At 35.9% G+C, this 26,708-nt stretch overlaps 1 protein-coding gene across 1 annotated transcript in view; it reads right to left on the bottom strand.

The window, feature by feature from the left end:
• Nucleotides 1–3,918: 3,918 nt before the first annotated feature.
• Itfg1 (integrin alpha FG-GAP repeat containing 1) overlaps nucleotides 3,919–26,708 on the bottom strand; it is a 233,971-nt gene continuing 211,181 nt past the window's right edge. The window contains exons 15-18 of the mRNA XM_010617261.3: nucleotides 11,900–12,024; nucleotides 11,135–11,217; nucleotides 7,946–8,063; nucleotides 3,919–5,238 (exon numbers count right to left, since the gene is read on the bottom strand). Coding sequence (XP_010615563.1) covers nucleotides 5,179–5,238; nucleotides 7,946–8,063; nucleotides 11,135–11,217; nucleotides 11,900–12,024 — 386 coding nt within the window. The 3' untranslated portion in view covers nucleotides 3,919–5,178. The remainder of the gene's footprint in view (nucleotides 5,239–7,945; nucleotides 8,064–11,134; nucleotides 11,218–11,899; nucleotides 12,025–26,708) is intronic.

Genomic DNA, 26,708 nt, shown 5'->3' on the forward strand with positions numbered 1-26,708 from the left:
CCTGAGTTGGATTAACTATTGGTCAACTTGGAACGCCCTGGCCTGAACTGTATCAGTGTGGCTCTGGGCACGGAATATCCATCTGAGGATTATTGCCAATGGCATAAAAAGAGAACTGGAGAAGATATGCTCATGATTTTCTTGGAGAAGCTTGCCACAGCTGGTTTTCCCGATACAAGCTTGGCTGTTCTGTCGGGTCCTCACCGTCACTGGGGATCACTGTTCTCATTAGGGGATCTCTGGTCTTGGCTTTGAGCATTGCTTCCTGGTCCCAGTGCAGATCTTTCAGCCTGGTGGCACAAATCCTTCACTCCACTGGTGTAGATTTGCTAGCTTCTACCACTGGCCTCTCGGCCTTCTTGGGGCACGGCTTTGATACGGACTTGCATGAGATATTGGCTTGGGCTCTAGGCCTTTAGCTGGACTTGTGTGGGACATTGCCATGGGATCTAGGCCCTTGGGTGGATTCTTCAGGTTTCTAGAGTGTGGACAGGTCTCTTGTACTCCTTTGCAATGGACTTTTTGGGTGAATATTTTAAAATAATCCTATAATTTGTGTTTGTATTAAAATCTATTCCCTTGCAAACCCTGACTAAAACAATTGCATAAACAGGACAAAAATCACACAATCATCTCAACAGACACAGAAAGAGATTTTGACAAAAATCCAATATTCATTCATGATAAAAACAAAACAAAACCCTGAAATGGGTATAGAGAGACCTTATGCCAATCTGATAAAAACCATAAATGGCAGACCTACTATCAATATCTTATAAAATGGAGAAAAATGAAAGTTTTCTCTCTAAAAGAAGGAACAAGACAAGGATGTCCACTACAACTACTCCTATTCAATATAGCCCTTGAAACGTTTGCCAGAGCAATCAGGCAAGAGAAGGGAGTATAAGGGACAAACACAGGAAAGAAGTCAAAGTATCATTTGCAGATGACATGATCCTTTACTTACAAGACTCAGAAATTTACACCAAGGGCTGGGGATTCAGCTCAGTGGCACAGCACCTGCCTGGCAAGTGCAAAGTCCTGAATTCAATCCCTAGTACCAGGGTATGTGTGCGGGGATTTCCACCAAAAAACTCCCGGAATTAGTTACCAAATTCAGTAGAATAGTAAGATACAAAATCAACACACAAAAATCAATAGTTTTCCTGTGTAACAATAATACTCATCAAGAATGAAATTTGGAAAACAATACCATTCACAATAGTATCAAGAAAAATCAAATACTCAGGACTTAATCTAACCAAGGAAGTGAAGGACCTCGATAATAAAAATTGTATCACTGAAAAAGGAGATTGAAGAGGACATCAGTAAATGGAAAGATCTCATTTTACTGGATAGGCAGAACCAATATAAGGAAAATGATTATTCTTCCACTGATGTATGGATTTAACACAATCCCAATCAAAATACCAACAGTATTCATTACAGATTTAGAGAAAACAACCCTAAAATCCATATGGAGCCAGAAGAGACCCAGAGTAGCAAAAGCAACCTTAGGTAACAAGAGACATCATAGTCCCAGATTTGAAATTTTTACAAAGCTATTGTGATAATATATAGCATGGTACTGGCCCCAAAATAGACATGTATATCAATGGAATAGAATATAGCAGTAGTGGTGAGCCTATGGCATCCATGTTATTTTTCTTTTCAGACAAATATGTTAATGTATGTGTTGTTTTTTCTAAACTAAAATCTCAATATTCAGGTTTAACTGCAGTGCTGGCAGGATGTGATAAATAAGTGGGCTTGGGGTTGCAGTTTGAACCCTTCTCTCTAAAAGGTTTGGTATCACTGGCGTAGAAGAAGCAGAACATCATCACTGGAATAGGGGAAGTGGAAACATTCAGGCATTTTGTGTTTGACAAAGGGTCTAAAAACATACTGGAGGAAAGACAGCCTCTTTAATAAATGGTGGTGGGAAAGCTGGATATCCACATGCAGAAGACTGAGTCTAGACCCATATAGCTTGCCATGTACTAGACTAAAATAAAAATGGATCGAAGATGTAAATGTTAAAACACCTAATCTGTTGAAAGATAGACAAAATTCTTAAAGACACAGGTATAAGCTTTCTGGACAGAACCCTGATGGTACAATAAATAATACAGAGAATCAACAAATGGATTCGTATCAAATTAAAAGTCTATATAGCAAAAGGAAAAAACAACAGAGTGAAAAGACAATCAATCTAAAGAATGAAAACAAAGTATTTTCCAGCTATTCCTTGGATGGGGAACTAACATCTATATAAAAAAACTTAAAAAAAAAAAGACTCCCCCCATGAAAGACCCAATCAAAAAATGGGCAATTGAAACAAATGGACACCTCTCAGAAGAACCAACAGCTATAGGATATGAAAAAGTGTTCCACACCATTGGTCAACACAGAAATGGAAATTACAATGATACTAGGACTCCATCTTATTCCAGAAAGAATGGCTATCATCAAGGGAAAAAAAATCAAATGTTGAAGGTGAGGGGAAAAGGAACCCTTCTACACTATTGGTAGGAATGTAAACTCATACAATTATTATAGAAATCAGTTGGAAATTCCTGAAAAAACTAAAAATATAAACCCCATTTGACCCAGCTATGTCTTCTAGGTATCTTTCCCAGAGTTAAAGACATCATATTACAGTGATACATGCATACCAATGTTTATAGCAGCACAATTCATAATAGCTAAATCCCGAAAATGGCCTCTATGCCTACCAATAGACAAATGTGGTATTCCTACATAATGGAGTACAACTCTGACAAAAAGCATAAACTTGAGGCATGTGTAGGAAAATGGGTACACTTTGAGACCATAATACTGCATTAAGTGAAATAAGTCAGACAATGAAGCTTAAATTTTGCACGGTTTCTCACATGAGAAACTAAAAACCTATATAAAGAGCAAAGTAAAAGAATAGGAAATAGGGAGAGCTTTCTCAAATGGGAAGGGAAGCAAAGAGGTGGAAAGAGGGGGAGGGAAAGGGGATGGAATAAAAAGTTGAGGAAAAAAATGGAAATACATAGAGCTTTTTGTAAATGGAAGGGAATTAAGAATTGGAAAAAGCAGGGAGGCATAGGAGGGGTAGAGGATGAATAACAAGATGTGTTATGTCCACATACCAACTTTCCATGAGAAATGTGATCATTATGCACTGCAAACATGACTAATAAAAAATAATAGAAATAGGGCTAGGGATTTAGCTCAGTGGTTCTGCTGCCTGCCTTGCAAAAATACAAGGTCCCGAGTTTGATCCCTGGTACCAAAAAAAAAAAAAAAAAAAAAGTTAAAAAAAAAAAGTCACAAAATAGGGCAGTTGGGCTCTGAATTCAGTTTTATCTGACCTCAAAGTTTTGGTTTCCTTTACACTGCAATATTTAAAATAACATTAAGTTCTGTTACTGATTCTCAATGTTGTGCCACATTTTTTTTACCTGCTGCCCCTTAATGATATAGATGTTGTATCTATAGAGTGTTGATGTCACTGACTGTATTATCATTTTCTTTGTGTCATTGTATTTCTTGTAGACTTCTGACAAGTCATTTTAAAGACTCATACTTTCTCACTCGATAGAGACTAAGCCTGTGTCTTGAAAACACGGAGTGCTTGGCATTCCTGCTCATGGCGGAGCACTGTGGGCTGGTAACTAACTGTTCCGTGAATCTGAACACTATCAGGAGAACTCCATGTCGCCCCTGACTTAGTAACAGGGAATGGACAAGTCAGCTTCCCTCAGTGTCAGGGTCCACATAAGTGACTTATAATTCATAACCTCTAATCTCTCTTAAAAAATTATTTAAAAACTCACCACAACACTCTCAGTAAGGCATATTTATTAGGAAGACACATTAACATGCTTAGATACACAGTAAATAATTAAACACATGCCACTCTCAGTGAACTGTAAGGAAAAAAATAACATGAAGGGAAAAATTGTTTTCAGAGAAGTTTTTGTATTTTAGAGCTATCATGTTTATTTGCATATTAGAAAATTATTAGACTTGATATATAAACTTGTTTCTCAATCTTACACTTCAGTCTTTTTGAAGTAAATTTTGGCAATGTGAAGTTTATAATATAAAATTTGCACTGAAGTTTGAATGTAAATTACAGACTTTTCCAAGCTTTTGAGAACAGAAATGCAACTGAAGATTTTTTTCCCAGATGCTGCCTACAGCAGCTTCTTTTCAAGAAACCAAATGTTCTTCATTATCACATGATAAGGATTAGTTTTCAAATGAAAGTTTTTAGAGCACATTTATTCTTGGAGAGCACTATGATTTTTAGTTAATATAAGCAAGTAATGTGCATATAAGTTGTGAACCACCAAGAAGTTTGGTTTTCCAAAGAACATGATTTCCTCATGCCTGAAAGTAAAATTCCACCAAATCTATATAATTTCATAATTAGTTGCAGAAGTCTAATAAATTACCTGAAAATAACAACAACAACTATCACTTAATGAGCACTTACTCTGTGCTAGTCACCAAGCTAAGCACTTTACAAAAATCTCCCCATGTAATGTTTACAATAACTCAAGTGAGTTAGGTATAATATTAGCTTCCCTGTGTAAACAAAACTGAAGCACACAGTGGTTAAGAAAGAGCCAAATTCAAACAATATCTTTCAAACTCTGGAAGCAGGAGTTTAAGGCAAGGCTGTCCTGCTGTGACTCCCAAACCAGAGCGCTTAATCACTACACTGTGTGCTATCAACGAGGCTCCTGAACTGCAGTAATGAAGGTGCAGGTTTAGTAACTTCATCTGTGATGCATCTGCAAAAGTATAATTTGTATTGTTATAATAAGAAACAAGACCAATTTAAGTGGAACAAAAGAATCCTGCTCATTTAAATAGTTTTATTTACATGTCTTTATCCATCATCATTACTCTCATAAGATTATAAATACACAGACAGCAGAATACATGCAATACATTCCAAAGGAACATAAATGCACAGAACTACTAAATAATGAACCCAATTGTATACAAACTGCTTAAAAAAGACCTTGTGAGACATTCAGACTGTATTTAATACTTTCCAAATAATTACCAAGTGATGCATCATTCATAAATAATATTCAAAATCTCCTATTTTTTTGATAAGCCAGATTTTTTTCATTTGATCATGTGAATATCCATTCCAATATTAAACCCAAGTCACATAGCATCAAAATGAAACCGGTGGGCTTCTTGTCGCTTTTCTCTATCATCTGCTTTCTGAAAAAGAAGTTTAGACCAGTTTAGAAATTATAAGAAAATGTTAAGATTCATTTCTGAAATACAAGAGATGAATTTTTAAAAAGCTCTCAGGAGTTATCAGATAATAGGTGTGATTTTATACTATAATAATGAAGTTATTTTTAAATTAATGGTCTACTACTTAAATTTAAAAATAAACAATAGATGGTCCTTAAATTCTTAGCTTGTCATTTATTTGAAAGTAGGAATAGGGCCAGGGATATAGCTCAGTGGTGCTGCACCTGCCTGGCAAGCGCAGTCATGAGTTTGATCCCTGGTACCGGAAAAAAAAAAAACGTGGGGATAACATTAGATTCTATAATGATAGATTCAACCACTGCCTTCCCATCCATTCTTAACATTGATGCTAATAGACAAATCTAAAGTATATTAATTTTGGTCAACCTAATGATTTAAGAGGTGTTTACTGCCCTCTACTCCAAGCAAGGTATTGTATATGGTATTTTAGGGGATTACAATATCCCTCAGTTGCTCTTCAGCAACTTAATACCTAGGGGGGGAAAAAAAAGAAAAAAGAAAAAAGAAACAGATTGTCCTCAGGATACAAAGTAAGAATGTTACTTCTGAGAGAGATTACTTCGAGGTTGGAGTGAGGAAAGGGAAAGTTTAGAAAAAGTGATATTTATGGAAATAGGAGGGAAGGGCATTCATTTCAAGCTGGGAGAATATGATCAATCATGGGAATTCTGGAAGAATGGAATACATGAAAGGAATCAGTAAGAAATAAGGATAAAAAGGTATATAGTGAAGTCCTGTGAAAGTAATGGGAAGGCCTGGCTCAGGAATTTACACATTTTACATAGTAGACAGATTTTTGAGCGAGAGTGGCACAATTAAGGCTAAACTTAATGATGAGTAATCTGAACAATGGGATAAGTCAAATGGAAAGGGGACAGAAAGAAATCAGAGACAGCAGGTAGGATATAAGAAGGGGAGGAGCTACAGTGGTGGTAGGAACCGGAAATGGAGTCAGCTGAGGACAATCTTATGAAGAATTAACTGATTCTGAGATGCTTGTAAGTAATCTAGGTAGAAATAAAATGGTGACCGCTGGAAATGAGGGGAGAGAGCTTACGAGAAAGGAGGACTGGGCATGGTAGGTAGAACTCACGAATCCCAGCTCCTCAGGAGGCTGAGGAAGGAAGTTTGAAAGTTTAAGGCTAGCCTGAACAACTCAGCAAGATCCCATCTCCAGAAATAAAGAAAGAAAAAAAGAAAGGAACAGCTGGGCGTGGTGGTGCAGGCCTGTAATCCCAGCACTTGGGAAGCTGAGGGAAGAGGAACGCTGTGAGTTCGAGGCCAGCCTGGGCTACACAGTGAGTTAGTTCAACCTGAACTAGAAATTGACTCAACAATATCCAGTCAACAAAACAAAACAAGCAAACAAACAAAAAATGAGACGGGGGAGGTGTGGGGCCGGGTATGTAACTTAGCAATTCACCAAAGGATACACCCTGTAGAAGGGACAGAGGGAGAGAAAGAGAAGCAAAGATGTAAGGATGTGTCTGGGAATATTTTGAGTTAATAGCTGAGCCATTACATTACATGAAATTGTGAGGAAAAGTGTATGAAAAGTTTATAAAGAAGGGACACTAGAGCAGACATTGTAGAAAACTTGCATTGAGAGACTGGGAGAAAGTAGCAGCAAACATACATAAAAAAACAGGTCAAAGAGGCAGCAGCAGCACAGGGCCACAAGAGGCACAGCATATATGTGGCCAAATATGTACTTGTAATTATAACTTTAAGCCACTGCATCATAATTGTTTATGCTATAAACAGATCTCCTTAGAAATCAGTGAGATTAATTTCCTTTCTTTCATAATACACAGCTATGTAATAAATTATGTTCTAGTATGCAGCGATCCTTGATCATACCTTTAAAGTGCAACTCTCTTTCTGTGTCTCTCTGTGTACTTGAGATTGAATCTTATGCATGCTAGGCCAGTGTTCTACCACTGGGCTACATCCCCAGAACTTTGTAAATTTTATTTTGAGACAGGGTCTTGCTAAATTGTCCAGTTTAAACCTGTGATCCTCCTGCCTCAACCTTCCCAGTAGCAATTACAGTGGCTACCACAAGTGGTTTAAAATGCAATCTGATGGTTAACAGATTATGTAACTTTGTTACAGTTTTTGTAATGTAAGAATTTTATTTTTGAGTATCAAATGTATGAATATTTATTAGAATAATTAACATGTACTTTTTCATAGAAGAATAGTTAAGATAAAACTGAAGGTAATTTTGGGCTGGGGATTTAGCTCAATGGCACTGTGCCTGCCTTGAAAGTGCAAGATCCTGAGTTCGATCCCCAGTAAGTACCAAAAAAAAAAAAAAAAAAAAAAAAAAAAAAAAAAAACCCACCCCCAAACCAACAACTAAAGGTAATTTTAGTAAAACAAGATTATGATAGGACCCCCCCTCAAATAAAATCCTATAATCTTCTGATGAAGCCCCTTTTTTTTGGAGGTGCATTATTGGAACCTTCTACTTAGGTATTTAATACTTTTTTGGTGGTGGTGCTAGGGATCTAACCCATGGCCTCCACATACTAGGCTGGTGCTATGTCACTAAGTCACAGCACTGGCCCTTTAATGTTGTTTTAAAGAGCAATACATTATAATGAATGAACCAAAGTTAATCTTTTCATTGAAATGAACAAACCTTTTCCTGCCAATGTAAAATGCCAATTATTGCCAAGATGAAAACACAGACACCAACGAGTGCAATAGCAGTGAGTAGAACAATGTTACTTGGTGTGAGATATAGTTTGGCACTCCAGCTATAGATAAAAACAGAAAAATTAAAATTACAAATTTTAAGGTAATGAGAACCTTAAACTGAGATGAAAAAGGAAAATAGGTTAATAACAATACATTCAGTAAATCATTAGTTATCTATGCATTCATTGTGAGTAAAATAACTCAGAAAATTTCAATAGTGGTAAGAATACCGATGATCCTTTGCAGTCCATTTCTTTCTTGGTAGTCAAGAATTTTTTTTACATGGTGCTCGGGCTTAAACACAGGGCCACCTTGAAGGCAAGCACTTTACCACTGAGCACACTCCCCATCATTCTGAGAGAATTCGTGATGAGACATTTTGATATTTTTCTTTTTCCAAGTTTGATCCTCTGAGAATTATTATTCTATAAACTTACCAAGGCTATTTGGAAAAACAAAGACATCTTTTTAATATTTTGATTAACCTGCTGAATTGGAAGCTTTGAACTCCAACGCTATGTAGTTATATGATTTGAATAAGCCTTTCTGACCTTTGCCCACATATGCAATATGACCAAGTATAACGACCATATGTCTGGGCCATATTTGAGGGTTTAACATTACTATAGTGATTTTATACTGAGATCTCTTACATAATCTCCTTTAGTTCCTTACTGTTAATGCAGGCTACAAACTAAAGGTCATTAGAACTAGCTCTTCCCTCCTAAAACAGTACACACAATACAGCACTTGCAAGCCCTGAAAAGCCTGAAAGCAGGTCTTCATCACCAACACTGCGGGTAGTTATATATGTGGAAATTTCTCCCTGGAAACAGAAAATAGATATATTTTCATTTTAATGTTTAATAAATTTAAAAACATTCTGATGAAAAGCAAATCACTATTGGTTTATTTTGGGGTAATTAAAATTTACTGATCTTCAAGTTAGCCTCTAGTCAATAAATCTCAAAATACACCTCAAACTAAAATCATTTGGTTTTTATTATGTATATAGATTTGAAAAGAATATTTGTTCATAAAGAGCAAGAAAAACATAAAAATACTGAGATTGTGGAAGAAAGCTACAGCAGGATTTTCTGAAAATTCAGAATAAGTAAATTTCAAGCAAACATATAATTAGTTGAGGTTTAACTATGAGTACTTCACTCTTAAAGAATATTGTTTCATGAGGTTTTTCTTTTCTGGAGGTAGTTCTACTTTTAAAATAATTTAAAAAATGTATAGGCATCTTGGTAAAAAAAAAAGCAGGACAAAAAGCCAATACTCAGACCTGTTTCTTGCATATTTTCTCAGAAATATACATATATTATACACATTCAAAGATGTCATCTTTCAAAATCACAATGGTCAAATATTTTACATACTTTTTGGCATTTCACTTTTTAATTTTTTGGCCTACTGTTCATCTTAAAAGGCTGCTCTATGTCCATTGTAGTAAATATGAATCCTAATATTGCACCATATAACAGTACCATACCATGTAGTTTCCTACTCATGAACTAGATTTTCAATTTTTGTTTTAAATTTCACATATAGGAAACTAACATAAATGTACGGTATAGACTTATTTAAAAAAATTAAGCTCTGAATCAGGGCCTAGCATGGTAGTGTGAGGCTATAATCCCAGGTACTTGAGAGGCCTTACCAGCAGTGAGATCCCCATCTGAAAACAAACAACAAAAACAAGAAAAAAGAAGCACAACTATAACTACTTCTATTATTTTTAGGCATAACAGTGTTTTCTTAAGCAAATTTAGTTGTAAAGCCTGTAAATCTACAATAAAATATATCATGTGGTACGCTGGTAAAATGGCTCTCAAGTGGGATTAGACCTGATTTGTGGCATTTATGCATTTTCATTGAACAAATTTTCCCATCATAACTGAGTTTAATGTGACTTCACTGAATAGAGACGGAAAAGGATGCACACAGTTCCAGACGTGGCATGAGCTTGTTCTAGCACACGCCAAAAACATTCACCTAGGAATACAATAGAGGACAGGGCTAAGAAATGCTACAGTGCATGCTTGGCATGTAAAAGGCTCTGGGCTCCGTCCCCAGATGGAGGCAAGGAAAGAACAATAAAGCCTATATTTTGAGAAAAAAATGTAACAAGCAGGACCCTACTGGTTACATAGTCATAGACGAATCATACCATTTCTCCTTATTTTCCCAAGTTGATATCAGACTAGAATAGTTTTCCTAACCAAATTTAAACATTACTGAATACCTTCATCATCTACTTTAAAAAGACTAGCCAGTCATGTTATTAAAACTTGAAGAAAGATAAATTAAATTAAGGATTAGAGTTAAATGCTACACCATGAAAGGCACCTGTTTCTGCTAGGAATAAAAACACCTACTAGTCACGTTTGGCACTGTGTTAACTGTTGTTTCACCTTTATCCTCACAAGGTAGGTATTCTATCTTCCATTCTACAGATGTAAACATTGGGCCACTGGAGAGGCAAAGGTTAGCTTTGAGTTCTTGCTGTAGTCAGCAAGAGAGCTGAATTTTTCCAGCCTGGGGACTGTTTGACTGCAGGTATACCACTTCTCAAAGAATTTACTTAAAAGATCAGTGCTTATTAAAAAATATAGCATCTTGGGCTGGAGTTATAGCTCAGCAGTAGAGTGCCTACCTAGCATGTTCAAGGCTCTGGGTTGAATCACTGGCAACACATACATACACACACGCACGCACCCTGAAATTTAAAAATTTATAACTAGATAACTGAAGAGTAATTTATTTAAGCAGACCATGTATAAATCTTTAATTAATTAACTGGGTGTTTTTCTAATAGGATTGAATTTTTTCTTTATTAAAAATGTCAGAGACCTTTTGTGTAAGTATGTTTACCAGTTTAAAATTTGCTGTAGGCAGATTACATTATGGCACTCATGGGAACATAGTAGAAATATGTTTTAAAAGATGTAATGATCGGGCTGGGGATTTAGCTCAGTGGCGGCTGAGCTTGCCTCACAAGCGCAAGGACCCGAGCTCAATCCCTGGTACCAAAAAGAAAAGAAAAGAAAAAAAAAAGATGTAATGATCGATGATTCAGAGTTGATAATACCTTTACCATATTTAGTTTAAGTAAGGACATTACCTTCTAGGGACATCGTGGGGGTATGGAATGACAATTAGCTGGGAATTTGGAATGATTGCAGTCCATTCTTGTTTTCTTACAGACTGAAAAAAGATTTTAAGAATATTTAACAACTATTACATTAAAGAAGCACACAATTATTCTAAATAAATAAGGAGAAACCTCAATTATTTTGAGAAATTGAAATTCTGGGTATGGATTAAGTTAAATTAACATTTGTAGTCTCAAATAGATGTTCTGTAACATGTTGGAAAAACTTGGATCTTTTCAGGGAAAGATTATATTTGTGCCTCATGAATGCATTCATTACTCAACAAATATTTATTGGACACATATAGCAGGTACTGTTTAAAGAGCTATGTACAGATGCTGCTTAGAGTTAAAATTCAAGTTGAGGAAAGATGGACAAACAAAATGAGTATATTATTATACTTATATTTAGGTGTAATACAATACATAAATGTAATAATATCATGGTAGTAAAAGAAATATATTATGTGGTAAACATGTTATGGAAAAGCAGGAAAGAAGGGTAGGAAGTCTTGAGGTTTATGGGAGAAGAAATGGGCAAAACATACAATGTCTTCAAATTATGACATACTCTACATTAGCTTAATCACTAACAATTTCTTATTCTCTAAAGGGAAGAACAAATTTTTAATTACTTGAATTCAAATAGAATTGGTCTCATATTATTGCATTCAAATATTTAAGTAGCGATTATTAAAACAGATTAATTTTAGACAAATTAAATTTTTTACTTACCTTCTCTCCAGGTGGACGGGGAATACCAACATAAAGATGGTCAAGAAAATTTGCACTTCGACCTAAACCAAGTACATTGTATGGCAGCTGGAGAGCTAAATGTGCCGACTGGCTCAGTTGTCCAGCTAGATTTATTAAAGCAAAACAAAAAACATTTTTGAAAACATTGTCCCATCAAATATTAAAGTGTTAAAAATTCAGGTAACAGAAATGTTTTCAAATTAAAAAATGTGAACTATCAATGAACCTGAAACCACCCCAGAATTTTCAGAGATCTGTTAGTAATTAATTCTGTTTTAGCTTTTCTCAAAATGTCTAAGATAACGTCATTTTTGAAAGATGGTAGTTTTGTCAGATATAGAATCCTTTGTGGACAGTGTTTTTCCTTTCAGCACTTTAAGTGTATCATTGTCTGCCTCTGGCCTCCAGTTTCTGAGGAGCAATCAGCTGTTAATCTTCTTAAGGAGCTCTTAATACATGGTACACTGCTTCTCTCTGCCTTTGCTTCCAAGAGTCTTTTGGCAGTTGGACTATGATGTGTTTGAGTGTAGTTCTCCAAGTACCCTACCTGGAGTGTTCTGTGCTATTCAGATGTGTAGATTAATATTTGTCGTGAAATTTGAGTACTTCCAACTTTCTTTTTAACATCGCCTTCACTTTGAAAAGTGAAGGGTGAAGAGGTAAGAGAGAAACTGCCTCTGCAGATCAAACTTGGGCTCAACAAAAGAGGACAAGAGAAAAAGGGCAAAAATAAAAGTACACACTGGGTCTAGGAGACTCAGAGTGGGCTACTGCGAAGATCACAATAGCAAGAACTTATTTTTTCAGATATTCCTTCTCTTTTTTTTCATCATATGACTGCTATTATGAAGATGTTGGCATGCTTGATGGTGCCTCCTCATGTCTCTGAGACTATTAATTTTCATTTTTTCCTAGAATTCAGAATGCTTAATTTCAATCAATGTATATTCAAGTTTGTAGATTTGTTTGCTAGCTAGAATCTATTGCTGAGCATTGTACTGAATTTTAAAATTTCAGTCACTGTCCTTTTTCCAACTTCAGAGTTTTTTTCTTTGGTGGTGCTGAGGACTGAACTCAGGGGCCTTATGCATGCTTGTCAAGCACTGTTATCACTGAACAACTCCAGACCTCAATGATTTCTATATAAATGTACTCTCTAGTTAATGAGACGCAGTTGTCATACATTCCTGCAATTCTTTAACCCGGGCTTCCTTTAGGGCTGTTTTCTTTTGGTACTGGGGATCGAACTCCGGACCTTGAGAGGCAGGCGGCGGCCCCCTTTAGGGCTTTTAATACAGAATATAGATAGCTGGTTTACAGTCTCTACTAAGTCCAACATCTGGTCTCTTTAGGCACATTTTCTGTTGCTTTTATTTTTAAACTGTAATGCATATGTAGCATACTTCTTCGTTTTTCTGAAAGTCTTACAAGTGAATTTATTAGATTATGTGACAAATATAGGACCCCTCCCCCCGATGTTTGCTTTTGTTTTGTTGTTGTTGCTACTTAGTGACTTTGTGGATTAACCATGTAGCCTATATTCCCTGTAGTGGCTGCCCCTACATCCTTTTTTATTTATATTTTAGGAGTATTTGTTCTAAATCTAGATCTAGATCCCTGAGGGAATACTTGGGTCATTATAATTTAGTGGCCAACGGCTGGTCATGAGTTCCTTAAATAATTTATCCGTGTCTTCAGCCTTAGCTCTTATTTCCTGCTTGAGCAGGACCTCAAGGTCAAGCAGAAAGATAGCTATTTTCACGAGGTAATTTCCTTTTTAGGTCTTTTTCAGCTTTCAAGATCCCTACAAATATGTTGTAGCTTTTCAAAGTTGCCTATAGTCATCAATTTTCCAGGATTTCCTTTTTATAGTTAAGCAATGTTCTTTTTTCTTTAATGAAAAGCTTAGGTAGTCGTGATGTGGACAGCAGATTGTTGTTTTTTGGTAATGCACAGGGATAGTCTCTTCTCAGCCCTCCAAAGCTGGACTGAGTCAAATCAAATAATCAATATCCTGAGAATGCAGACTTTTCCCAGGAGGTGCTAGTCAGACAAAATACTGACAATGCTACAGGGAAGGAGACTGCATTGGAGCTCCAAGGAGTTCAGCCCTGTCCATTGGCTGTGAAGTTGCTAGCTTTTCATGGCCATGCTACTACTACTCTAGTGGAGAAGGGAAGCAGGATGCAAACAGCCTCAAGATTTCAGTGAGTGGCAAAGGATAAACTGCATCTGGCTCTGCTGTCTTATAGATGGTAAGTAGTTTTCTTGGTTAAATTAATACTTACTACCCTCTGTGGCTCTGCTTAATTTCCAGAGTACTGTTAATGACTGATAGGAGTTGGTAGGCCAGTACTTATATTGTTTTTTTTTTAAGGATAAGAGGAGAGATTCATGTACTGCCATTCCAAAATTCAATCTCTTCATATTACAATTTCCATTTAAGGTAATATATAATTGCTAGGTCTACTACATGCTTAAACTGAACATTTAACTCTCAATGTTACTTAATACATAGACATTTTAATATTCAAGGAGACTCTGCTAGACATCACTAATGTTACCCAAATGTGAAACTGCTTAAAAGCTGCAAGTTATAAGGTCTAATGGAAAGGAATATGAATTAGAGACAGGTATTAAAAACACTGAACAATGTACACGAAATTATAAAACAATATCATAAATAGCATGGGCTATAGAATTAGTCCACTACTGATTGAATAATGCTTAAAAGACAAGTGTCTGACAGTCCACACTCAATACATGCTAGGTGTCTTTATTAACACAACAAGTTCAATCAAAAATTAAACATGCTGATTTTAGGATACTGTTAGTAAGAGAAGTACTCTGTGAAGAGACAAAGAAGAAGACTCTAAGCCAACAAATACAAAGGTAGATGAAAAGAAAATACCAAGAGTCCTACTTAAATTATGAGTTCACTACAACAGGCTTTGTAAAATATATAGCTATCCAACCAAGGCATGAAACCTTCAAAGCTTCTTCACTACATGGAGATCAAGCACCCTGCATTAAAGGACAAGTGTTTAGTTTTTCAAAAGAAAAACAATATGAAAATGAAGAACAGTGCAATTATTGAAGATCACCCACTTCATCAAATGTGTTTCCACTGGCAGTACCATTCTTTGTGACTAACTTCACTGTTAAAATTAAGAAGCCTGTTACTAATGAATAGTTGATTTTGCCGGCTGCTAAGGACTTATTATTATTATTATTTTTTTTTTGGCAGTACCGAGGATTGAACTTAGGACCTTGCACTTGCCAGGCAGGAGCTGCGCCACATCCCTGGCCCAGCTAAGGACATTTTTGTCATGAACTTTTAGGACAGGTTCAAAAGGTGTACTTGTATCAATTTCCTTCAAGGACTGTAATCATTATGTACTGCAAATATGCAATGATATAAAAGAAAAAAAATGGCACATGTTCCTTTTTCTTTTTTTTTTGGTGTCCGGGCATCGAACTCAGGTCCCTGCTCTTTCGAGGCAGGCAGCAGAACCACTGAGCTAAATCCCTGGTCCCACATGTTCCTCTTTTGACTCTCACCACAACTAGACAAATTGATGAAATAGTAGAGGATATTCAGGCACAACTGTTAGAGAGGAGTAATGGATCACCATGTTATGCAATCCAGGTTGATTAGTCTACTGATGTTGACAACAAGACAACAATGCATTTGTGAGATATATTTTTTCAGGAGGATATGCGCAAGGATATATTATATACACTTTTATTGCCATCCAGGATCACAGCTGCAGAGCTATTCAAGGGAAGTAAGTCAAGTCTTTGAGATATTACATATCAGGAAAGCAGAATTAGTCATTTTGTGTAGGAATATGCATAGACAGAGAAGCTGCCATGACTATACAGCTTTTGGCATCACTCCTAAGATCAAAGAGGTCGCCTTTTTTTTTTGAGACAGGGTCTTGTTATGTAATTCAGGTTGGCCTTGAACTTACTATGTAGCTCAGGCTGGCCTTGAATTCATGGCAGTCCTCTCACCCCAGCTTCCCAAGTGCTAAGATTACAGGCATGCACCACCATACCCAGCAAAGAGGTCACTTCTAAATGTGAGTTTATTATGCACTTTGTCATTCATAGAGAAAGGCTGCCAAGTTGAAAAATGTCACTGAATGTTTTGCAGAATGTAATTAAATTATCAACCACATTAAAAGACATAGCTTAACTCAAGTCTGTTTGTGCAGCTCTGTGAGGAGATGGATATAAGAGCATACACATCTGTTATCTAGAGAAGTGAGATGGCTTTTTAAAGGTAGGTCACTGGCTAGAGTTTCTGAGTTAGGGGAACTGTTCAAGAGATTCCTTTTAGAACAAAAGAAGTCACCACTGGCAATTTATTTCAGTGACACAGAATGGCTCACAAAACTTATTTACTTATGTGACATATTCAATTCAATCTGTCCCTTCAGGGAAGAATGACAACTGTGTTCACACTGACAGATAAAGTGACTGCATTCCAAGACAACTACAATTATGGGGGTGATGAGTGAATAGTGGGGCTTTTTGACAGGTTTCAAACATTAGCAGAGATTTTGAAAGAGACTGAGCCAGGGCATTGGTGATGATTTCAGCTTTGAGAAGAGCTTGAGAATTACTTCCCAACCACAAAAGACCCCCAAACTGGGAGGGAATGGATCTGTGGCCCATTTGTGAATAAGCACATGTACTGACTTTGTCTGTGTTAGAAGGCCAACTGTGTGGGATTGCAAATGATGGTGGCATTAAAAATTTGTTCGAAGAAACTTGAAATCTCCATATATTATGGATTAAAGTCAAGGTGGACTATCCTGAGATAGTTACAAAAGCACTGAAAGGCCTGCTTCAACCTATCTTTGCGCAGCAGTTTTTGCAGTGACAACCAAAACAAGATATGTATATATTTAAAAATTATTTTTCTAAAATGATATCTATGCAGATATTACAAAATATAATACTCTTGTCTACATAATAACCTCTTATTTTACAGTGAATCCTGTTATGTTGGATATTAAAAAATTCATCTTTTACTGTTATAAAGAATAGTGAACATCTCTGAGTTACAGCAATGAAACACTCATTTCACTTTCTTTCTTTAAATTGAGGTGAAATTCGCATAATAGCCATTTTAAAGTGTAACATTAGATAGCTTCTATTGTATTCACAATGCTTTATAAGCACCAGTTCTCTCTAGTTCCAAACTTTTCACCATCCCATTAACATATCCAGTTACCCATTAAGTAATCACTCCCAAGTCTTCCTTCCCAGACGTTTAATCTGCTTTCAGCACTATGGATTTGTCTATTCTAGTGGCATCACATAAAACAAATAATACAACATATAACGATTTCTGCTTGGCTTTTTCACTTAGCGTAACATTTTAAAGGGTCATATAAGTTTTAGCATGTATTAGTATATTCCTTTTTATGGCTGAATGATATTCCATTTTCTCCATGCATTCTAAAATTTTATCTGTCTTGGTAGGTGAAAATATTTTTGGTATTGTTCTGTTCAGAGTATTGAATTTTTTTATTTTTTTACGTGCAAAGTTTTAAACCACAAGGAATTTTCATTTAACAGTATTAACGACTCCTCTGGTACTGCCTTCTCTTCAGAAAAAGTAGTACCTCTAAAAAATGAAATAAAAGGATATACTGAAACAACCAAGGTTTTGTTTAACTCTGAAAAAGAAAAATGTCTCAGGAAGTATTTGTTACTCTTCAACTGACAGCTCTGAAACAATTCAATATTGACACCAATTTAAATGGAGACAGAGAACACCAAAGGATGAAGTCTAAAAATTAGACAAAACACATTCTACCACAAATAAAAAGACCATTAACAGGCACTGAATGCTTATGTTATACCAAATCTTGTGGCAAGTATTTTTTGTGCATTATTTCAATATTTCTTCATAATAATTATATGAGGGTAGGTAGTATTATTATCTCTTTACCATCAGGAAATTGTGAGGTTAAGCAATTTGATTAAAAACACATAGTTGTTATGTGGTGGAGTTGAGAATTTCAAATCCTACACTCCTTTATTACTTGAGATCCTGTTTCTGGTCAAAAAATAAGTGTGATATTTGTCTTACTGCACTATAAAAAGGACTTCTTGGGCTGGGGATTTAGCTCAGTGGTGCTGCTGCCTGCCTCGCAAGCACAAGGTCCTGAGTTCAACCTCCAGTATCCCCCCAAAGGACTTCTTACGATACAAACTTTTCCAATGCTAACTGATTTTTTTATTATTTGCCTCGCTGTGTGAAGTTTTAGGATATGATCTGGGATTCAGTAGCATTTTATGCCCAGTTAAGGATTCCAATTAACATGGTATTTGATGATTTTTACAAATCTGGACTGTTGGGCCATTTTCCATTGTTGTTGTGTTTGAGCTCATTAAGTATATCTTAGGGTTTGTAATTTTCCTACTTTTACCCAAAGAATGGGCTATTAACGTGATCCTTGTAGGGGATGAGGGTGATTAATCCTGTGGATGTTTTTTTGTTTTTGTTTTTGTTTTGGTACTGGGGATTGAACTCGGGTCTTTGTGCTTGCAAGGCAGGCCACCAAACCACTGAGCTAAATCCCCAGCCCAATCCTGTGGATGTTTGATGAAGGACAACAATTTGCTGAGGAAGTTTTTATCCCAATGATATAGTACTACAAAATGAGATTATGAAAAAGGCAGAGCTTGAATGAGACCAGCCCTTGACCTAGATTACAATAGCTCAGATCAGCTGGCTGATTTCAGATGGTTAAAAAGGTTGCATCTGACAGAGCAAAAATTTCAGGACTATTCTTATTGCTAGTAGGGGGGGATGCCAAGAGAAATATTATGTTTTTGCGCTATGTGGTATGATTGCTAAATTACATTTTCCTGTAATAAAACAACTGGGTGAGGACAATGTTTCTTTGTGTAGATAATTTGTAATTTTGAGAATGGCAAGCTGGATAAATAACATGAACACAAAAAGTTAAGAAAAACAAAGAGAAGACTCTGAAAGAAAAATATTATATTCACAGATAGTTTTAATATTAAATACATGTTTTTTTACACTGGGACTCTTGCAAATGATTTGCCTCGTTGTTTCCTCTCGCTAATGGGCATGTACCTCTTCTTTCACAGTGTGCTTCTATTTTCCAGCTGCCTAAAAGAATCATGCTCTTGTTACATGGTAACATCTGCCTTAAGACTTTCAAGAGTAAGTGGTAGATGCTCTTGTAATCAGTGTGCTCTTTGTTCACTGTGTGACCCATCTGTGTAGATACACGGAGTGGGAAAGGAGACTGACTTCCATGTACTGGTGTATTTGCTTTCTCATACCAGAGTCAGAGTAAAAAGATTCTATTAAAATAAATGATTTGGGCCGGGGATTTAACTCAGTAGTGCCGCTACCTGCCTTGTCCTGAGTTCAATCCCCCCCGCACACACACACAAAAAAAAGGCTTAAGTCTTTCTGATAAGATAAATTACAAATAATTTGCTGCTAGTCTATTTTAATTGCTAACAAGGTAAGTTCTGGTATGTGTGTTAGAATATTTCTGGCTATAATAATTATCTTGATCTCTTGTTCCTAAATGCCAACCTGTAATAATTTGTTAATGTGAAAAGGCTCACTGTAAATGTATACAGATTGGATATTCTAGCTAGAGAAAAGTCTAGCAATTAAATTAGTGTTTAAGGTGTACTCTGACAGTGCAATTCTTTTTTTTCAATTCATTGATAATTTACAATAATTTTAAGGTGTTACAAGTTTCATTTGACACACAAACTTAGAGAAAAGAATCTGCCTGTTAGGCGCTACATATATGTAATTCTCAACTGAAATACCTAAGGTGATTTTAGTGATTTCTTATTGACATATCTGGTGTGAGTGCTCAATGCCCTGAATATTGTGGGTAACACAAAATATCACAGTTGTTATGCTAGGATAATTTCCAGTAATAGACCAGTGACCACTAATTAAAAAAAAAATCAATTAAGCTAGAACAGTGTGGCCAAACACAGCAAATGATAGAACATTTTGTAACAGAGATTTTTAGCTGGATATGGATGTGTATGCTAGTAATCCCAGTTACTGTGGGAGGCTGAGGCAGGACCACAAGTTTTAGGCTAGTCTGGGCAATTGAGCAAGGCTCTATCTTAAAATAAAAAAAAAATAGTAAGGGCTGGGATATAGTTTAGTGGCAGAGTTCACGCTTAGCATGATAAGCACCTGGATTTAATACTTAGTAACAAAAAAAACAAAACAAAAACAGCAAAAAAAAATGATGATTTTTAATACTAAAACTTATTAATCACATGTTTAGCAAGGAAAGGGAGAGACTGCGAATTTCTCTATGTAAAACACAGTATGTAATTATCAAAAGGCTATCTGTTGTCAACAGGCACAAGTTTAAAAACATACAGCATTCCTCAGTGGAGGAAAGATAGCCTCTTTAATAAATGTGTTTGAAAAACTGGATTTCAACTTGCCAAAGATTAAAACTAGATCCCTATCTTTCACCATGCACTAAACTAAAATCCAAGTGGATTAAAGATCTAAATATTAAAATAGAAACATTAAACTTGCTGGAAGATAAGTTAAGTAGAACTCTCGAAGACACTGGCATAGGAAAAGACAACCCACAAGGTGGGAAAAAATTTTTACCAGCTGTTCCTCCGACAAAGGTCTACTACCTAGAATATACAAACAACTCAAAAAAAAAAATCAGACTACCCCCAAATATAAAAAGATCCAATTCAAAAATGGGCATCTGAAATGAACAGACACTTCTCAGACAAACAAGTAACGGCAGCAAATAAACATATGAAAAAATGTTCAACATCACTGGTCATTTGAGAGATGCAGATGAAAACAACACTGAGATTCCACTTCATCCCAGAAAGAATGGCTGCTATCAAGAAGTCAACCAATAACAAATGCTGGAGGTACTGTGGGGAGAAAGGAGCCCTTCTCCATTGTTGGTGGGAGTGCAGACTGGTCTGACCACTGTGGAAATCAATATGAAGATACCTCAGATAACCAGGATTAGAAGTCCCATTTGTCCCAGCTATTCCTCTGCTGGGTATCTTCCCAAAAGAATTAAAAGAACCATACCACAGAAATATTATGCTCACCCATGTTTATAGTGGCACAGTTTGTGATAGCTAAAACTTGGAAACAGCCCAATTGCCCATAACTGGAGACTGGATAAAACAGATGTGTGTGGGCGCGTGTGTGTGCATGTGTGTGTGTTAAATAAAATGGAGTAGTACTCAGCCATAAAGAAATGAGAAACTAGATATTTATAGCACAGTGGATGCACATTGAGGCCATACTCTTAAGTGAAAATAGGACATGTGTAAATACCAAATAGTTTCTCTGGTATGCAAAACTAAAAGTGTAAATAAGGATCAAAGTGTAGAATTGAAATTGTGTAATAGAAGAAAAGGTCTAAAGGAATAGAAGAAGTGGGAGGGGTAGGGAAAAGATAAGAGGGGAAAAGAACACGAAAAAACCAAAAAAGAAAAAATGGAAACAAAGTCTTTGTAAATAGGGAAGAGTAGAGGGGGCAAAGAGAGGGCAGGGGAATGGAGAAAAAATAAGAACCAATATACGTCATGTAAAGGCACAATATTCCAGTGATGAATGTAACCGTATTGTATACCTAAAATGTACCAATAAACTTAATGGAAAAAAGAAGACATACAGCATTATATTACAATATGATTCTAGAACTCAGAAATGGAGAGAAAAAAAAGAGGACAAAATAGATTTGGAGGAAGGCAGCTTTGAGTGAAAATAATAAAAATATTGGCATTTAAGTTTAAAGTTTGGATGGTTTTTAGGCTCTAGCCACTTGACATTTAAACATTTGCTAAACCATACAGCTTCTTATCCTCTTTTTCTTCTTAAAAATTCACTGATTTTAAATGGTTACTCACATACAAAAAAATAGTCTCTACTTCACTGTAAACCGTTCACTGGCTTATACAATTAAAGCACATGCTTTAACTTGGACTTTGGGAAAGTCCAGTTTCTGATGTAAGTGTATGTACTCTTGGTTTACTTATTATTCTATGGATGGTAGGTATCTGCCATAAATCAGGTATTCTATTCAAGAGAGGAACATCCTAATTACCCTGGGATAAAATTATAAATCTAAAACCTGTTAATTTAATAATAAATACTTGTTTTTAAGCAAGCTTATTGAACACCTTAAGAACCAGAAAGGTGCTGTCTTCAAAGAAAGGCAAATCCATGAAAAAAAGGTGACCAATATCTTTTAAATTTGTGGTGGGACTGGGTGCTCTAGAATGTGCCTCCCTCCAGAAAGATGCTAAAAACCCTGAGTAAGCAGTACATGAGAAGTTGGTGAGGGTGTGTACAAATATGCTAAATCCATAGATTTTAGAAGTTAGGATTGTAGCTATTTATGTTAAATTTCTTTAAACAATAATTAGCCTCTTTTCCTGTGAGTTGACATGTGGCTTATAACAAAGAATAATAAAACCTACTTTGTTATTTTTAAAAAATATTTTATATTATCTGAACTCAACTTCTAGATAATTAAAAGGATAAAGTGATTAAATATATTAGTAGGATCTCTCTAGACTTAAAGTAACTCCATAAAAAGAGGTGCTTAGATGCTACTATTCTCAGGGCATAACATAGTGGCTGCCACATAATAGGCACTTAATAGATGTCTGATATACTGAACTAATGGTTTGGTTATAAACAGCAGGTATAATTTGTACAACTGTTTAACTTTAGTTTTCCCTATGGTCTTACAAGATGCTAGGTCAATGAAGAAAAATATATGGGCTTTGAAAAACAACATGAGCCTCGCTAAAATACTGAGGCTTGAACAAATGATTAGGGAACACAGAAAAATAGTAATGCAATATCATGGAGAATAGGTTTGTGAATGCCAAAGATATGTATTCTAATACTGCTTTGCTTGTTCTTTGGTATGTCTCTTGACCTTAAACTTTTAATATTTGTATATTCATTCATCTAAATATTTACTGAATGCATATTGTATGCCTTTGACACAGAGATGAAAGACACAAATCCTGACCTAGAGATGTATAAAGATATAATGTTGGGAGCTATTTTACATAATCTTTGGGAAAAATCATTTCATAACTAAATTATGATTAGGCCTAGTCTTTTTGCCTGTAGGCCAGCTATGACATGCCTAATCATAACTCCATCTTTGCCTCCCATCACAGCCGAGACCTCAATGATCCTGTGATGCTGTGACACACAAGGGCAAGAGTACATCAGCTGGAAAAAAAAAAAAAAGATTACATCAGCTGAAGACATCCTGGTTCTTTGAGGAACAAGCAGTAAGGGAAAGGTTTTACCTGGGAAGAGACAAATGCCTTATCAGATTAACTCATCCCACCTAATATCCTAATCAACGTAAATTCCTCACCGACCTGAGATCATCAGCATAAGATCCTTGTCAAATTAGGATTATCGCCATCCTCTGAGAAAGCTGATATTTCCTCCAATTATAAGATTCTCATTGTCCTAGGATTACCTCTGCCTTCTGAGTCATCTGTTTCTCCCTATGAACCCAATAAACAGTGGCAAGCGCAGGGTGTCCTGGTCTTTGTTGCTCCAAGCAGCAGTGATCAGAACCCAGGTTCTTCTCTAAGTCTCATTTCCTGTCTTTACTCTTTAATTCACCTTGTGCTGTAGTGGCTCACAGGAGACCAGAACCCACTACAGGGGTGCTGGTATGACCCTTTTCCCTGTTCCCTACAATATATAAATAGGAAAAACATAACTGAATATTTGAATGTGTCCTCATCTGTAAAATTAGAGAAACAATACCACGTACTGCATGGATTTGGAGAATCAATTATAACTGCAGAATTTTTTTTTTTTTAAAGACAGAGTCTCTCTTTTAATTCAGGCTGTCTTGTATTGTACTCACTATATAGCCCAGGGTGGACTTGAACTCAAAGTGATCCCCCTGTCTCAGCCTCCAAGTACTAGGATTACAGGCTTGTACCACTACACTTGGCTAACAGCAGTGCTTTTAATGTATACAAAAATACTTCATAAAATGTAAAGCACTATATAAATGTTAGCTGTTTTATTATGTGATCATTCCTTAGGTTTTCTAAGTTTGAATTTTAAGTTGATATTAGTTACTGAAAAACAGTGTAACAATTTTTAATGAAAAAAATTTTTTTTTTTGGGATCAGGGATCGAACTCAGGAACTTGCACTTGAGAGGCAGGTGCAGTGCCATTAAGCTAAATCTCCAACCCCTTAATGATGTTTTTCTAAGACACTTGTTGACCTGGTTTAAGATGCTCTGTGAACCTACTTCCTAACTATAATTTAGAATGTGAGTGGTTTTTTGGTCTCTTTTGCTACATAGAAATTCACATGCCACAAAACCCAATGTAATGTATAAAATTCAGTTGCTTTTAGTATATTAATTGTCCAACTGTTACCAATGCTAGTATATTTTCATCATCAAAGAAAGAAGTACCATATCCACTATAGTTCCTTCCCATTGGTAACATGAACCTCTATGGATGTGCCTACTGGAACTCTTGTTTAAATGCAGCTGCACAGCATGTGGCCTTTTGTGCCTGGCTTCTTTTACTTAGAAATATTTAACAAGTTTCATTCATATTGTAGCATGTCTCACGTTTTCATGGCTGAGTAATATTTCATTGCATGGGTATTCAATAAAATGGACATTTGGTTACCTTCCACTTTTTGACTATTATAAAAATAACACTATTATAAACATTCAAGTTTTTATGTGGATAGGTTTTCACTTCTTTTGGGAATATACTTAGGAGTGGAATTTATGGGTCCTATCATAAATGTATATTTAGTTTTTAAGGAATGGAGTAGTTTGATTTTGGTAAGTGCTTTTCATTAGCTTAATACACCTAAGTATCTAACGAAGGAAGTGTAAAAAGCCATTGCCAACGTATGTAAAAAATGCCAGGGGGAAACAATAGAAAATCCACAGCTCTCATAAAACCAAACTGCATGAGGTGTTATTGTCAGTGGTATACCAATTTAATGGTCAGTGTCCCTTTCCAGTTGCATTAGGGAGGTAAACTTTTCTGAGGTTAGGTGCAATTATGTTTCAGTTGCCATTCTCTGATCAAAACAAAACAAAGAAAAACAAAACTCTGGTTTCCAAGGTGAATAATGTCTTTTAAATGAACTAAATGGGAAAGCTTAGCTTATAGCCTAATGCACCTTATTTTCCAAAAAGGAGATCTGTACTTATGTTTGAGGAAGACCAATGGTCATTCTGCTGTAATGGGCCTTTTTCAGTAGCAACAAAAAGCAAAGGAGTAAAATTGCTTAGTTTTGAGACAGATGAAAATGTGTAACTACCAATCAAATATGGGAGTTTTTTTTAAAGTGTCAAATTGTGAGGTAGGTTATTTTTACTGAAATACGTTTTATTTTTTTTTAAATTCATTAGACTAGGGAGATTTTACATGTTACTCATTTTAGAGAGACCTGGAGGCAATTACTAGCTATCAGTAGATACAGAGCACAAAAAGTATCATCTCTTGTGCAAAGGCATTTCTTCTATATGTACCTTCTCTCTAAAGGGCATGATTAGGGTTGTATCAGTAAGCATGTTCTTTAAATTCTTCAATTCTTATCTTCTGCTTCTTTATTTTTCTTCCACTTTCCTAACCACTCAAGTCTTAACTGTCCCTTTCAATAAATGTTGACACTTCCAGGTATGTAAACTCTTTCATATTTGGCTTGAAAAAAAGTGGAAGACATTTCCCCACAATTATTTAACAAGGTAAGCCAAAATTTAATGGCTTGTACTATACCCCTATTTCTCATGATTTGGTGCATTGGTGGGACAGTTTTGACTGGGCCCACTCATATAGCTACACTTGGCAAGTGGATTAGCAGGGGCAAATTACTGGGTGGGCTTCTTTGCAGTCTCAGGGCAGCATACCAGGAGGGCAGGTCTCAAGGTGTTTAGGACATATCAAGGGTTCACCTGCCTTAAATTTGCTATTCTCTTCTTAGCCAACAGAGTCAATGTGAGAGGGAAATAATTAAGGTATTGATTGAGGGGAAGTAGGTATTAGTGTAGCATTTTATACCCAAATGTTCATTAAGGTGAAACTGTGTCTTTTTTTTTTAGATTGAATCTCACTGTGATGCTCAGGTTGGTGTCAGACTCCTGGACTCAAGACATCCTATTGCCTCAGCTTTCTGAGTAGCTGGGGCTACAGATGCATGCCACCATGCCTGGCTAAAAATGTATTTTTAATTTGTTTTTCTCTTTTCAGTTTGAGAAATTTCAATTGGCATATATCAAGGTTGCTGATTCTTTCCTTGGCCATATCTAAGCTACTGATGAGCCTATCAAAGGCACTCATTTCTATTATACTGCTTTTGATTTCTAGCATTCATTTCTTTCCCCCATTATAGCTCTTAGCATACTAATCAGTTATGTTAAATTTCCAGTCTTATAATTCCAAAGTCTCTGCTATATGAGTCTGGTTCTGATGCTTGTTTTGTCTATGCAGACTGTGTTTGTTTTTGCCTTTTAGCATGTCTTGCAATTTTTGTTGAAACCTGGATATGATGTATGGAGTAAAAGAAACTACAGTAAAGAGATCTTTAGCATGAGGCTTTATATTAAGCCATGAGTTAGGGTGCATTTACTGGTTGTTGTAGCTGTGTGTCACACGCTAAAATGCACTCTTATCGTTTTTATCTCCTTTGTAGTCTTTGGGTTCCTTTAGAGATTCCTTTTTAAATA

Source organism: Fukomys damarensis, unplaced genomic scaffold, assembly GCF_012274545.1.
Source record: "Fukomys damarensis isolate Sample0158 unplaced genomic scaffold, DMR_v1.0_HiC HiC_scaffold_37, whole genome shotgun sequence".
NCBI classification, from domain to species: domain Eukaryota; kingdom Metazoa; phylum Chordata; class Mammalia; order Rodentia; family Bathyergidae; genus Fukomys; species Fukomys damarensis.